At 40.9% G+C, this 15,935-nt stretch overlaps 1 protein-coding gene across 3 annotated transcripts in view; it reads left to right on the top strand.

Annotated features, from left to right (window-relative positions):
- Positions 1–13,320, top strand: part of KBTBD12 (kelch repeat and BTB domain containing 12) — a 65,761-nt gene extending 52,441 nt beyond the window's left edge. The window contains exon 7 of one of the 3 annotated variants that reach the window (XR_004001220.1): positions 13,225–13,285. Coding sequence is in view for 1 of the 3 variants with exons in the window: in XM_030569206.1 (XP_030425066.1) it covers positions 13,225–13,286 (62 nt within the window). In the remaining 2 variants the exon portion in view is untranslated. Of the gene's footprint in view, positions 1–13,224 lie in introns of all 3 variants that reach the window. The other 2 variants (XR_004001219.1, XM_030569206.1) reach the window with 2 other exon arrangements.
- The last annotated feature ends 2,615 nt before the right edge of the window (positions 13,321–15,935 follow it).

Genomic DNA, 15,935 nt, shown 5'->3' with positions numbered 1-15,935 from the left:
ACAGAGTGGCATGGTCGCAAAATTGAAACTGTGGCATAAATATCTTAGTCATCGTGAACTGGTTCCTTTCCATCTCTTCATGACTTAGTAATAAGCTCAACTAACCAACATGATAGTGATGTGTTGGAAACCATGAAGCAGCATTTGGAAAGCTTGCAGAAAGATCTTCGTAAGTATTTCCCTGAACTGGACGGCACCTTTGAATGGATAAGGAACCCTTTTATCATCAATGTTCAAACATTGCCAAATAACCTCTCTGCTTCAAAAGAAGAACAGCTCTTGGAGCTGGCTTCAGATAGCTTCCTCAAAACAAAATTTGAACAAAATACACTGACGTCATTTTGGTTGGGGGTTAGCTCTGAATATCCAGCTCTATCAGACAAAGCTGTCAAATATCTTCTGCCTTTTCCCACCTCGTATTTGTGCGAGATCGGATTCTCTGTGCTGGTTGGCATCAAAACAAAAAATATGAAATTCTTATTGACGTGGAGTCCCATCTTTGTCTTAAGGTCACAAACATCGAGCCAGATATCCCCGCGATAGTGTCTGGCCAAAAGCAGTTCCATCCCTCGCACTGAATAGTTTGGTTTGTACTGAAAATGTTTCAATACTGAAATAGTAAGTATTAGAACTAGTGCTTTCTTCACTAACCTAACCAAACCAGCATATTTTAATTTCAGAATGATACGAATTCACCAGATAGATAGATAGATATGTGTATATATATACACGCTGTTCTGTCAGACTGTTGATTTGCTTCTATTATTTTAATTATTTCTAGTACTATTTCTATATGTAACTATTATTTCTATTAAAAGTTTTGTTTCAACTGTATGTAATATAATTTTGTATTTATTTCTAATAAACAGTTAATCCAGAATGAAATGAATTAGGAGTGTGTTATAAAAATGTGGCTACCACTCTCCCCCCCAAATTGTCTTCATCGGAGAAGGGGTATGCTGGTAAGAGAAATGTCTCAAAAGGGGTATGCAAGTGTTGTAAGTTTGGGAAACACTGCACTAGTAGATATCTAATTGTCCACTTGCACAAACAGTGATTGTGATTGCTTGGAGGACCATAGTTTGCATGTGCAGGGACTAGTGTGTGTGTGCAGTTCTGAAAGTCTGGTGGGCCAGATGTTGCATTATGTTCTTGTCCCTTTGTGTCTCTCAATTAGCTCAAAAGAACTGGATTCTGGCCATAATTTGCCAGCAGATAACCCCCCTGGTGGGTATAAAGTCATCAGACCTAGTTCCTGCACCAGCACCCCCCACAAACACTCCAGCATAAGGGGTGGATTGAGAGCATAGTGGAGCTCTACTATGCAAATCCTCCACTGGCATAGGATCTGTGAAGGGTCTACACCAGGGATGTAATTTAGGGCACCTTCTATGATGCTCTAATACACACTGAAGTCAAGTTGGGGTAGAATGATGCCCATCCCACTTTCCCCATACCTGAGCTCAGAGGCATGGGAGGATTGATCCCTGCCCCTTACATTTATGCCCTATTTCATCCAAACAATTTAAAATGTGTAATGAGTCCCTTCAATCAGCTTAGGGGCAATAAAAACATGCTAAAAACTATTTCTTTAAAAAAGGAATTAAAAAAAGTTTGAACATGTTCACGAAGGTCTATATTTTGTTGGCTTCCTACAAATCTGTAAAACTAGGGTATTTTAAAAATCTGTTTTCCCACTGGTTGAATTTTTAGTTTTCAGGGTTCTCATCTTTCTCTGTTATGACATATGAAGCCCTTCCGGCAATTTGATTCATGAACCATCATGCTTTGAATCCATAGGTCAGAATACCAGCTACACTTACAAGTTTCTGCAGCTGTCCCTAAGGGTTTTGAAGCAAACATAACAGATCATGTACCAGCAGTTTCCAAAAGAAGGCATTCCACCCCCAGTTGTGCTCAGCTGGAACTAGGACCTTAGCAATTTACTACCATCTGATACTTGGATGTTGAAAGTAAAGGATGTATTAAAAACTGGCTGAAATATACACAGGATGTGCTCATAAGTGCACCACCCTTATTTTCCTTGGCAAACATCTCATCTCTGTGTATGTTGTACCATTCCCTCTGAACTGTGTGATGGAATGATTTAATAACCCTCCCTATGATTTCAGCCACAGTGTAGTCTGCAATGTGGGTTGTGAATTTATGCTGCATACTGCAAGGAGCAGCAGAGTGTTAGAGGGCTATGGCTCCATATAGGCAGGCCTGCCTCGCTATAGGAAGTGTTATTAAATTATATAGCACATACTAATGCATACTGTAATAGATATACTGTGTATCTTCTTTCTAGTTTTTTTTAATAAGTTCTTTGCTGCGGGAGATGTGGTCTTTTCCACCAAGCCACATGGCAGTTCTGCCCAAGTCTCAACTCAGCAAAGTATAAGCATGTGCTTGCCTTTAAGCATGTGAATATTCTCACTGGATTCAATGGGACTGTTCGCATGTTTAACGTCTGACACATGCTGAAGTGCCTTATTGAACAGGGACTAATAACTGGATAGGAAAATCCTCTGTGTTCTAACATCCTCTGCTTTAAATCAACTGAACTGAAAAGATATCTTTTTTTTTTCCAGGCCCCAGGCAACTTACTATAGCTAGATGCTTTAACCATGTCTTCCTGCTTCTCCAATCCCTTCAGTGCCTGCCACTCTCCTTCCAGATGAAGCTCAAAGCTTCTCATCCTCATTTTCGAAGTCTTGCACAACTCTGGCCATCCCTATATCTTTCCTCTCATGTCTGCCTACACCTCATCCCACGCTCTATGCTCTAGTTTCTCTTTTGATCATTCCATTTGTCTCCTTGGCTAGCTTCCAGCTTGTCTCCTACTTCCACGCTGTCCCTTAGGCTTACTGCAACCTCTCCATTGATGTTTACCCTACACAGCTTCCTCCTCCTCGAAAAACCTCTTTAAGATCCCTCTGTTCCATGAACCATTCCACTTTAGAGGGTATGTCTACACTGCATTTAAAAACCCACAGCTGGCTTGGGCTTGCAGAGCTGTTTAATTGTGGTATAGACATTCAGGCTTGTGCTGCAGCCCGAGCTAAAATCTACACCACTATTAAACACTCCCATAGCTCAAGCACTACGAACCAGAGTCAGCTGGCACAGGCCAGCCATGGGTTTTTAATTGCAATGTAGGCATACCCAAAGAGTACAGAGGATCCCATACTGAATCCCTGTATTCAAGCACCAACTTTGGGCGAAGTTCAGGTCCCAACCAAAATTTTGCAGCTCAGTCACATAGCTAATAAAGATCACCTCTTTCTCTGTTTGCTGGGCTTTGCAATGTCCTCGGTCTTGTGGCTACAACACAGGCCTCAGAGCCAGGAGACCTGAGTTATAGTCACTGTTCTGCCACAGTCTCATTGTGTGACCATGAGCAGTCATTTTACCACTCTGTGCGTTAGTTCCACTATCTCTTAAATGGACATAATGATACTGACACATCTCAGAATGGGTTGGGAGGTTTAATTAGTGTTTGTAATGTTCTGAGATTTTTGGAAAAAAAGAACTAGATGAGAGAACAGAACCAAGTGCCTAGTATAATATAATAATAATTGGAGATATACCTATCTCCTAGAACTGGAAGGGACCTTGAAAGGTTATCAAGTCCAGCCCCCTACCTTCACTAGCAGGACCAAGTACTGATTTTTGCCTCAGATCCCTAAGTGGCCCCCTCAAGGATTGAATTTACAACCCTGGGTTTAGCAGGCCAATGCTCAAATCACTGAGCTAGTACATTGCTCATGCCACACCAATAATAGTAATCTGTGCAAAGCATTACTAGTGTCTCTGAGCTTTGAACTTCAGTTGCCACACAAAGAGTCTGAAGCATAGATGATGCTACCTTCCCTTTTCCAGGGTGGGTAATGACCTAAGACGAGATTCTCTCCTGTGACTACAGAGGGCCCAAATCTAACTAGAGAACCCAGTCCGTAATGTGTAAAGTCTTAATATAGATACTTATTCTGGACTTTGCCTTTTCCCAGTCACCCTTTGTAAAAGTGCATATGATGTTGCCAGCTTTTCTATGAAGAACATATCCCATTCCGGCCTGCTGGTGCTTCTGGTTCTTCATTACCAGAAGTAAAGCGCTGGTGCTAAAATCAGAGGGGTAGCCGTGTTAGTCTGGATCTGCAAAAGCAGCAAAGAGTCTTGTGGCACCTTATAGACTAACAGACGTATTGAAGCATGAGCTTTCGTGGGTGAATACCCACTTAGTTGGATCAAGTGAGTATTCACCCATGAAAGCTCATGCTCCAATACGTTTGTTAGTCTATAAGGTGCCACAGAACTCTTTACCATTGGTGCTAAAATGTTATTCAGCTCCACCATTTCATTTTCTCATTCCTTGGCTTCAGAGTGGGGAAAACTTACCTCACTACGCATACAGTAATGCAAGAGAAATCATTTCTCACATTGACTCTACACTCGACCCCCTCCTTCAAAAAGCTGCTGAGATCACCATAGTATTTTAAAATTAAAAACAGTGATTCCCAATTAGTCAGGCGAATAAACGTGAACTTTCTAATAGAGAAGCAAGTGCAGAGATAGTTGTCTAGAGGCTAGAGCAGAGGTGTGGGAATTAGAACTCCTGATTTCTATTTCCAGCTCTGTAACTTGGGAAAATCATGTAACCTTGTTTTGTCTTGGTTTATCCATGAATAAAGCACATATAATAACACCTACTTTATTGTCTTTGCTGTTAGGAGGTGTAATTACTTAATGTCTGTAAATCACTTTGAGATCCACAGATAAAGCACTATAGAAAGGAAAAGTTTTATCATTACTAATACAATTGCCATCCCTCTGGTTTTGTCAACAGCGTTCTTCAAAGCTCTCAGAAACCTATTCTTCTTGGGTTAGGAGATATTGGGTATTTGCAGATAATAAGGAGTGTTTTGTGCACCCTCTTAACAGGAAAGGCAATAAAGGATATCAAATCATGTATAAGGAATACTGTACGTTATCTAAGGAAGGAAGGAATGAGGTGTATATGTGTGCTCCTTGGCTGCTAGTAATGTTATAGAAGTGCAGCACTAACCACAGAAATGAAAGAGGTCACTCTTTGGAGCTAAATTTGAGCTGTAATCATGAAGAATAAATAAATTGTGCTTCTTATGAAAGTGTTTCTGATTTAGTAAATGATGTAATTTGATAAAGTGCACAGACAGCCATCAACAATTGCTAATAGGCAGAAAATAGAAGGTGGTTTATAGCGACATAGTAGACTCACTGGGTGACTGATACCTGAGCTGAATTTAGACCATACACCGCACTAGCTTTGATTAGGCAAACAGCTGTTGGAAGTCTCCTGGGATTCCTATAAGGAATAGACATCTCCCATTCACCTCACTGGCCGCTTCAAGGCACAGTTGTGCCTAAGAAATCACCTGTAAAAAAACATTTATTAGAGGGAGCATCAGGACTTTATTAAATGTAAACATAGCTGGATCTATTGGTTGAAATTACTGGAGTTACAACACAGATTAATGAGACCTTATCCATCCTCCTGCCTATGTAGCTAATTTTAGCTGACCCAACAAATAATTTATAAGGCTTAAGCTCTGGGGTCCCAAAAGTTCTTTTCTTCTAGGGATGGGCAAATTGTGCAGAGATCACCTTTGTTTTTTAATTAGTGGTGAGGTATGTTGACTATTTGCTGTGGTTTGCAGTGATAAAATACACAGCAAGCTTTACGCTGCAGGACAAGATTGATTTTAATTAGGAAGCTGGTTTAGTTGCTTTGTTTCACTTGACCTTTTAAATTGAAAGTCTGATATAACCTTCTGTGTTAAAATACTTTTTAAAAAATTGAATGAGGGTCCTCCCATGTAAAGTAATGCAGCTTGGAAGAGTCATCTGGTGCACTGACTAATACCTACTGTGCCAAGAAACTTGATATTTTCCCTGAACAGCTGAATCCTTTAACTGATGGGGGGCAAAAAAGTTCAAGAAAAGCCACGGTACTGAAAATGTACCATGAAAATCTCTCCGCCACTTGATAATGTCTATAAAACTCAGAGTGTTAACTTTTCTGAGGACACAGCAGACTTGGCTCCTGAACGTTTCAAAGAGCCAGTGTCCTCGCTCTATTAAGTTCAAGGAGGATTTTGAACATTCTTGTACTCGTGTGAAACTGTATAGATCAGCGTCTAGATTCTGATTGATTTGCTTAGCTGATCTCTTGCAGCAACAGGAAAATAAATCTTTCCAAATATGACTCCAAAGTAAATTGTTGGTTGGACCACCTTCAAATGATGTTTCTGGTTAGGCATTAGAGGGGCATTATCCATCTATACCCACAAGTGGGAAGGATACCACTCTGGAGACTTGACCCAGCGCCAGCTGAAATCGGTAGAATTTTTGCCATTGACTGCAGTGGGAGCATGGTCAGACCTATGTTGTAGGTCTATTGGCACTCATAGGAGCCCACTCTGAGATATGGAAGTAAGTGGTCATTAAAAGGTGACTTAAAAAATGGAGCAGACTTAGTGAGAAATTTATACTTAATCTGCATCCACAATATGAGTTTTAAGTAGAAAAGCAAGTGTTAAGATATCTCGTGGGATATCCATCTGGAATTAATGTCTGTGATTAACCTAGCCAGTTGCTGGAAGTCACTGTTCCACCAAAAGTTACCAGAAGAATCATATCAAAGGCAGAGGGACCCAACTTCTTATGGAGTCAGTATAAAAATTCTAATAGTGTAAGTCTTCTAAGCGACTATGAACACCATCTGCTCTACTTAAATTATAGCAGCTTTTGGGGGGATGTCAATTAAACAACTTACAATTAATTTGATGTTAACAGAACCATTCAAAACAAAACTGAAGTCAGGGAATAGTGGAAATATCAATAGCATCTCAGGGATTGCCCACGAGTCAGAATGCAAATAAACTGTTTATGGGATAGTAATACAACCTATCCCGTTTTAATAAGGGAAAGGAAAACCCATTAGAAAAGCCGTACAGAGACATCTAGCTCCATTACTAAACATCTGCAGTCACCTTCCACATATTGGTGTACAATGGAGATAAGATTTCATGGTCAAAAAATTATCAAATAACTTTTGACAGTCAGACAGAGACTGGAAATTCAATACAGTTTTTATTGATAAAGCTTTTTGCTCACAAGAGTCCCTGGGAGATGTAAAAGTTCAAATGAAATATGATAAAAATCAAATCACATTGAAGCTCATTCATTCTGTACCAAATAAAACAGGTCCGGTTTCAGCTTTGGTTTTAAAACCAGAAAGGGAATTTGCTTGATGAATTTCTGCTGCTATGCAGAATTCCAAATCAAAAGAGCACAGCTGCTAAAAGAATGATTTCCAGACAGTTTTGATTTAAATGTTGATATTGTCATGAGACAAGACGTGCAAGATTGAAGGAACTACTTTGTAAGATGAAAAGATCCTTAGGGTCTGAATTGGTGGCTTACTTTAAGGGTCAACAATGTAATTTTACTAATAGAGCCTGCTTTTCAAGTACTGTATGCATACAGAAGTATACATGCAATTGCATGCTTAATTTGCATGCACAATTATTACAACTGCAAGCATAGTGTGACACACAAATGGCTGTGTGCACAGATACCTGGTTTATGTGCACAACAGCAGTAACTTCATATACAAATTAAGCATGTAATTATGCACATGGAACTTAATGCCTGGGTTTTTGACATTCGTGCCCGAATACAGATTTGATAGATAAAAGGTTGAGAGGCTGTAGGCCTTGGTCCAAGTTCTAGTTTTATATTCAGTCCTGGCCCAATGTCAAAATAAACCTGCTAGACTGAAGAGCTCAGTTACAATTTAATGTCCAATATTTTGAAAACCATCTGCCCTTGAAGTCACATCATTCTTCTTACCTTCTTGCTTTGCCCTCTCCCAATTCCAATTCCAATTCCAAACGTGTGTGTTTTAAGCACAAAATGGGTTTTAGTTGATATCTCAAGAAACATCAGAGTTAAAGATTAATGCTTTATACCATTAACTGGGATTCCAGGCTCTCAAAAGGCTTGAAGCAATTATTTCTGGTGCTTGATGATTTCAAGACAGCTGTTACTAAAATCACGTTAGGAATTAAGTGTATTTGGAGAACAAGATCATCAGAATGATGTGAATCTTGTGACTTGCCAGGGCTACAAACATTTAGAGAGGACTGGTACAAATGTTTTCAAGACCGGTACATTTTTTACAAGCATTGGTTCTGGGCTGTCGCTCTGAAAATAAAAAGATAAAGAAATTTCAGTCCCTGGGAGTGTTGTACTGAGAGAGCCTGATGTGGATTTGAACTTGAGGCCTATTATCCTTTACAAAATCCACTCAGAAAGGCCATAATAAAATAAGTCAAATAAGCCAATGAAAAAGGACATTTCTCTGAAGGAAAAAAAGTTTCCTTGTATTTCTTTATGCACACAAAGTTGTTATGGTGACTGCAAGAAGCAAATGTGTTTTTGAAATCAAAGAAAGAGAACATACGTAAAGCTGTAGCCAAATCAAGAATTTGGGTGTTTTAAAATAACTCAGCCCTACTTTGGTCAGAAGTAGAGTAAAATATATCCCTCCCTGCAGTTATTGGTACCATTCTTTGGGCTTTATGATCTTGCTGAAATATTAGCCAGCTGGTTCACAATGACTGACATTTTTTGTCATAGCCCAGGGGTGGGCAAACTTTTTAGCCCGAGGGCCACATCTGGGTGGGGAAATTGCATGCAGGGCCATGAATGTAGGGCTGGGGCAGGGGGGTGGGGTGCGGGAGGGAATGCGGGGTGTGGGAGGGGGTGCGGTGTGCAGGAAAGGGCTCAGGGAAAGGGGTTGGGGCACAGGAGGGGTGCGGGTATACAAGGGGGCTCAGGGCAGGGGGGTGGGATGCAGGATGGGTGCGGGGTGTGGCAGGGGGTTGGGGTGCAGGAGAGATGCAGGGTACAGCAGGGGGCTCAAGGCAGGGGGTTGGAGTGCAGCAGGGGGCTCAGGACAGGCAGTTGGGATGCAGGAGGGGTGCATTGGGTGTTGGGGTGCAGAAGGAGTGTGGCAGGGTGCTCAGGGCAGGAGGTTGGGGTGAAGGAGGGGTGCAGGGTGTGGCAGGAGGCTCAAGGGAGGGGCTTTGAGTGCAGAAGGAGTGTGACAGGGGGCTCAGCACAGGGGGTAGGGACGCAGGAAGGGTGCAAGGTGCGGCAGGGGTTGGAGTGTGGCGTGCAGGAGGAGTTTGGCGTGCGGGCTCTGGCCCAGCACCGCTTACCTGGAGAGCCTCCAGGGTGGCAGCGGAGCGCACCAGGGCCAGGGCCTAGTCTTCCTGCCTGCCCTGCCCCCACGCCGCACCGCATCGTGCCGCTCCCAGAAGTGGCCGGCACCATGTCCCTGCAGACCCGGGGGAAGACGGAGAGGAAGGGGGAAGCAGAGGGCTCCTTTGAAGCTCCCATTTCCCGCGGTTCCCCATTCCTGGCCAATTGGAGCTGTGGGGGGATGTACCCACAGGCGAGGGTAGTGCATGGAGCCCTCTGCCCCCGTCTCCCAGGGGTCGCACGGACGTGTTGCCGGCTGCTTCCAAGAGTGGCACGGGGCCTGCGGAGCCACAGGGGCTGCAATCTCACGGACCCAATCCAAAACCCTGAGGGCCGGATCCAGCCCGCGGGCCATAGTTTGCCCATCATAGCCCTGTGGTTCTCAGTGACTGACATGTTAGCTGCTGTCATGGAATCCTGTTGCTGACAGAGAGAGGAACCAGATGCTTCAGAGAAAGATGCAAACCTCCCTCATCTCTGCCCCATCCCCGCACCACAATGCACATAATTGAGTTTTTATTTGATGGGGGGAAATTTCTGCATGGCCTCAGGTGATCAGCATTATTTGTTTATAACTTATCCTCTGTGAGCGCATTTTAGCAAATAATGTCAGGTTTATTATAGAGATTTCTTTTGTTAAAACTCGTACTAGAATTGTTACCCCAGTGAGTAATCTGGAGGCCATATCTGAAGATTCAGGACAAAATCTTGGCCCCATTGAAGTCAATGGGAATTTTGTCACTGACTTCAATGGGATCAGGATTTTGCCTTTGGTCTTTTATGGGAACAAGGCATATATTATTAAAAAGGATGTATTATAATGAGAGCCAGGTAATTGACCACCTTATAAAAGAGTAGAGTGGTAATATTGCCAGATAAGAACAAAGTCGAACAAAAATACAGTATTATAAAGTATCATTCACACATTATTATGTGAGTAGCAGCATAAATACATGCAGGGCTTAAGTTATAATGAAAGTGTGGCCAGGGCTCAAGCAATTTTTTTACATTCACAATTGATGCAGCAAGTCCAGAGGTGCTGGGGCTCAGCCCTGGCACAAATTAAGCACTGAGTACATGCAATGAAGTAAAGTGCCAGGAGCCTGTGTGATAAAATTGGAGAAATAGTGGCCTGAGTCGTAAACGTAGGCCAGAGTTCAGAACATCTGAGGCGCAGTTACACAGGCTCATGGGGCTAAGCTCTCATGTCCTGGTGATGATGTTGAAAATCCCTCTGCTCACTAAAATATCAGACTCAGGCCTTAAGGGAAAGCGAAACCAATTATTTTTAAAATCCGTAGGGCCACTACACCTACATTGAGATTTAGGTGCCACAGCTGACACACCCAAGTTTGAAAATTTTGGCACATATCCCCAGATCTGATATCTCCCAAGAACTTTGGGCTGTTTGAAATCTGCATCCACATTTTGCATCTCGGGTTTATTTCTGTTTAGGGAAGGAAGTAAAGTTAATACCGTATCCCATAGAATTTGGAAGTACCATTATTTAGAATGTAGTCGCTTGCATTGGAAGTCAGATGGGCTATAGGGAAATTAAATTTAAAAATTATCTCCTTCATTAAGCACCCAGATGACTTAGTTACTGAAAATGTTTTAGTTTGTGTGTATCTTGGGGGAGAGAAAGACTAGTACTCCATTTAACATGATGTGTCAGCATTGGCTATATTTACCAAGTAATTACTCTGTAAATGAATCTCCCACTGCAGGTTTATTAAGAAGCTGTCATGGTTTATCTTTTTTTGCATCTATGAACATATTTGTCAACATCCTTGCGCCACTGAGGAGCGCTATGTACCTCTTGGCACACAACTTCAAGATACATATGTAGGCTGGGGAAGAGCATCTCCTGACTAAAGACTCAAGGTGAAATTCTGGACCCATTGAAGTCACTGGGATTTTTACCATTGACTTCAATGGGGCCAGGATTTCATCCTCCATTTGATTAAAGGGGCACTAACAAATTGCTTAGATTCACAAGTGAAGTTAGGATTTTATTTTATTTTTTATGTTTGTACAAAATCCAGTAAGCATAGAAATGTTTTCCTAAGTTCCTAAGTCTTTAAAATTCTTAGATTCTATTAAAATAACTCTTTAGATTGCAAGCTCTTCGTATGGGGTTGTTGTTTTTTTTCCATTTCTGAATTTGAGATTTGTATTTAGTCTACTAAGGAACAGCAGAGCAGTTTCTCAAGCTCCCTTTATCTTGGAAATGTCTTTAGTGTGACTTGTAAACCCAGAAGAGTAGTATTTTTACCACAGGATTTGATCAATCTTGTATATTAACCAATTGATTAATTAGAGACTCTGTGTCTAAGGTCCCAGTCCTGCAAGGAGCTCCATGCAGACAGATCCCTGTGGGAAGCCTGGTTGAAGTCAATGAGGCTCTGTATGGCACAGGGATCCATGTGCACGGAGCTACTTGCAGGATGGTGGACTGCATTTGTACAGCATTTAGCACCAGGGGGTTCTGATCCTGAATGGAGCCTCTGGGTGCTACTGTAACAGAACTATTAAATAATAACAATAATGATACGTGCCTAAAGTGCATGCATATTTCATGTGAGTTAACCAAGATGGCATCATAAGTAAAGCAGTTCTTCCACCTTGTGGTTAAACAGAATATTAGTCCGTGAGATTTTTGCATTAAATATCAGAGACAGCAAGTGGACAGTAACATTAAATGGACACATCGTGCAAAACCCCACTGCTACTGTGAAACCCTGCCCCACACTCCTATACTAGACAAATAAACTTCAGTCATATACATAATGTGAATGCTAAGTATATAAAGTGTATGCATACACATAAGGTAGTGAATGTGATTAAGTTGCCCTCTTGTGATCGCAGCCCTGTATAAGATGATATAAGACCTAGAATCATAACAGCTAACAAAGAGGCTCCTTTAGCTCTACTGGCAGAGGCTGGTGTTTATTGCAACCTACAAACCTTGTCCTGCTGGGCAAAGTATTGCAGTGGAAAGTGAACGAGAATGTGGTCTTGACAAAAGGAAAAAAATTAACCAATTCCGCTCAGCTTCCATGAATGACACAGGTGGAGCTGAGAGGAATCAATGCACGTAGAGCGGATGAGTAATTCCCAGACCTTCCTCCTTATTCTCACCCCCAACCATTTTTCCCATTTCTCGTCTGGCTATATAAGCAATCTTGCTATTCTTTGTGGGTTCCATTGGGAGACAATTTAGTACAATATAGGTCCGCCATCCCAAATCAGCTACGCCAGAGTGCAGCCCAATTTCAAAAGCAGTAATTAAATGTCAATTCTGCACTAATGTAATCGATGTATAATGAGATTATAATAATTTTGCAGCAAATGCTTAAAATTTTAACTGTGTGAAACAGTGGAACACGTTGGCTAACAGACTTTGCAGCCAGTAAGTGAATATTAATGTTTTTAATGGTCCTAAATTGCACTTCAATTCTGATGCAGGATTATCATGGTTATGTAAGAGAGACTGATTTGGTTCAAGGAAGGATGGCAAGGCATGAAAAGAACAAACTGTTTAAAACCTATGGCTGATTCTCTTCAGATGTTGCTTGCTTTTGAACAGTGACATTATTATATCATTAATTATTATTATTATTATTATTATTACTAACTATTTCTATTACAATAGCATCTAGTGACACCAATCAGAATCTGGGTATTGTTGTATTAGGTACCAACAAAGAGTAAAAAAACATCCTCATCTGTGACATGTTCTTTTAATGACTCAATCTATAACCCTGGTCCATGTGCCAAATTTATTCCTGGTTTAAATCCAATGAAGTCATTTGGGTTACACCAGGCAGGCATTTGGCCCATTGTCTCTTCTTGACTGAATATAATCATCCATCTATAACTATATCCCCAGTTTGTTTTGCTCTTCAACAGACCCATTGGGTTCAGATCCAGAGATGAACCCAGACTTCCACCAAGTTCTGGGAAGGAGTTAGCAGGTCTCAGTTCCACTGATCTGGCTCAGGTGTATCTAGTGGTAAGTTTCTTTTTCTTACTGTAACAAACAAATCAAAATGCTTCATTGTCTAAAGTTTTCCAAAACCAATAACAAAACAAGAAATGTGACAGATGGGCAGTGTCAAGAATAGCACAATCTGTTTCTTTAGCTATTCTTATCTCACAAATAAAGGCTATATAAACAATCAGGGAGGACGGGAGGGGCCACATACCTCCAAGAAGCCAATTTTAAGAGTGGATTTAATGCTGGTGAACAGAATTGAACTGGGATCTCTGAACACTTAAGTTATTTATTTATTCAAAGAGCAAGTGCAGCAGGGGCAGTTGCATGACAAGCTTTTCCACTCTTTCCTCACTACCCTGTCAATGTGCCACAGCATGATCCAGAGGTACCATCTCTGGGGAGAGGATGGATTTTAGTATCCACATGATGCTGTTTTGACACAATGCCACCATGTGCCGGATCTGATAACATTCTGGCTTACTGTGATAAGGATAAAAAGATTTTGCTTTTCTATTGCACATTTCATCCAAGGATTTCAAATCAATTTACAAAGATGAGTAAAGATCATTACCCTCACTACTGATGGGGAAACTGAGGGGCACAATGTATCTGAATTGACCAAATTCACAAAGTGAGTCAGTGGAAGAGTCTGGCATAGAACCCTGAATCACAACACTATGCTTAATATACCAAACGAGAGCTCTCTACTTTTTTAACATAAAGTCATAATCCCATCTCTTGGTGTGAAGATGTTCTGAAGCAATGTGACACTTTTTGGACATAAAATCATATTGTGTCACAGCATGATGGCATTTTGATGCAGTATTATTCTGTTGCTCCAAAACGTCATCAAGCTGTATTGTGGTACAATGATGACACAGCACAAAGGACATTTTATACAAGTATCACAGGTAAGGACACCCTGATACAACGTAATGACATTTTCACACATACTATTTAATGTCATGTTAATGTTTTGTCACAGTATTTGAATAATTTGCTTCAATGCAAAGTCAAGTCCCCTACTCTGTCCACATTTAAGTCCTCTGAAAGATCCACTTCTCCCAGGATGCCTACAGTGAATCTAGTTGACTTGTACTAAAACCCCTATTTGTCATTTCCCTTTTCCTAACCTCTGTCTGCTTGTCTGTCTGTCCTGAGTCTTCAAGGCAGGGATTGTCCCTTTATGAATCTAAGGGAAAAAAGGAGTTCAGGAGAGCTGGCAGTTTCTCAGAAAGAATATTAAAGCAAACTATCCTCATGAGAAGATAGTAAGAATAGTAAGGGGCCTTATGGCTCCATCAGAAGCTCCCTGATTACCTGAAAATCTAAAATCCTACAAAAAGTAGAAACAAACAAATTGTTAAGGATGAGGACAAAAGAATAGCAAAAGCATGCAAGGACAAAATCAGAAAGGCAAAGGTACAAAATGAGTTACATCTAGCAAGGGACTTAAAATACTATAAGAAGAGTTTCTATAAATACATTAGGAGCAAGAGAAAGACAAAGGAAATTGCAGGTCCTCTGCTTAGTGGGGAAGGAGAGCTAATAACAGATGATATCAAGAAGACTGAGGTGTTTAACGCCTATTTTGCTTCAGTATTCACTAAAAAGGTAAATTGTGACCAGGTACTTAACACAATTAATATTAACAAGGAGGAATGAATGCAATCCAAAATAGGAAAAGAACAGGCTAAAGACTATTTAGATAAGTTAGTTGAATTCAAGTCAGCAGGTCCTGATGAAATGTACCTTATAGTACTTAAAGAACTATTGAAACAATTATCAGTAGTTATCTTTGAGAACTCATAGAAGACAGGTGAGGTCCCAGAGGATTGGAGAAGGGCAAACATAGTACCTATCTTTTAAAAAATATATATATGTTTTTAAAAAGGCAGACACAGAGAACCTGGGGAATTGTAGACTAGTCTGCCTAACTTAGATACTTGGAAAGATATTGGAACAAATTATTAAACAATCCTAGAGGCTAATAGGATTATAAGGAATAGCGAAGATGTTGTTGTCAAGAACAAATCATGACTAACCAACTTAATTTCCTTCTTTGACAGGGTTACTGGCTTACTGGATAAGGGGGAAGTGTGTAGACATGACATATCTTGATTTTAGTGTTTGGCGCCGCCTCACTTGACATTTTCTTAAGCAAACTAGGAAAATGTGAGCTAGATGAAATTACTATAAGGTGAGTGCACAACTGGTTGAAAGACAGTATGCAAAGAGTACTTATCCTGGTTTGCTGTCAAAGTGGGGGGACATATCTAGTGAGGTCTTGCAGGGGTCAGTTCTGGGTCCAGTATTATTCAATATTTTAACTAATGACTTGATTCATGAAATGGAGCGAATGCTAATAAACATTTTCAGATGTCACCAAGCTGAGGGGGGAGGGATTGCAAGCACTTCGGAAGACAGGATTAGAATTCAAAAGGACCTTGAAATTGATGAATTGGTCTGAAATCAACAAGAGTCAAGTCAATAAAGACGAGTGCAAAGTACTACATTTAGGGATAAAAAAATCAAATGCAAAACTGAGAAATGCAGGATGCTTGGCTAGTCCATAGTATGCTGAACAGGAGTGGGGATTATAGTGGATCACAAATTAAATATG

The sequence above is a fragment of the Gopherus evgoodei genome, chromosome 7 (genome assembly GCF_007399415.2).
Source record: "Gopherus evgoodei ecotype Sinaloan lineage chromosome 7, rGopEvg1_v1.p, whole genome shotgun sequence".
NCBI lineage: Eukaryota > Metazoa > Chordata > Testudines > Testudinidae > Gopherus > Gopherus evgoodei.
Note: the sequence above shows the minus strand (reverse complement) of the source record. Positions and strands in the feature narration are given on the sequence as shown.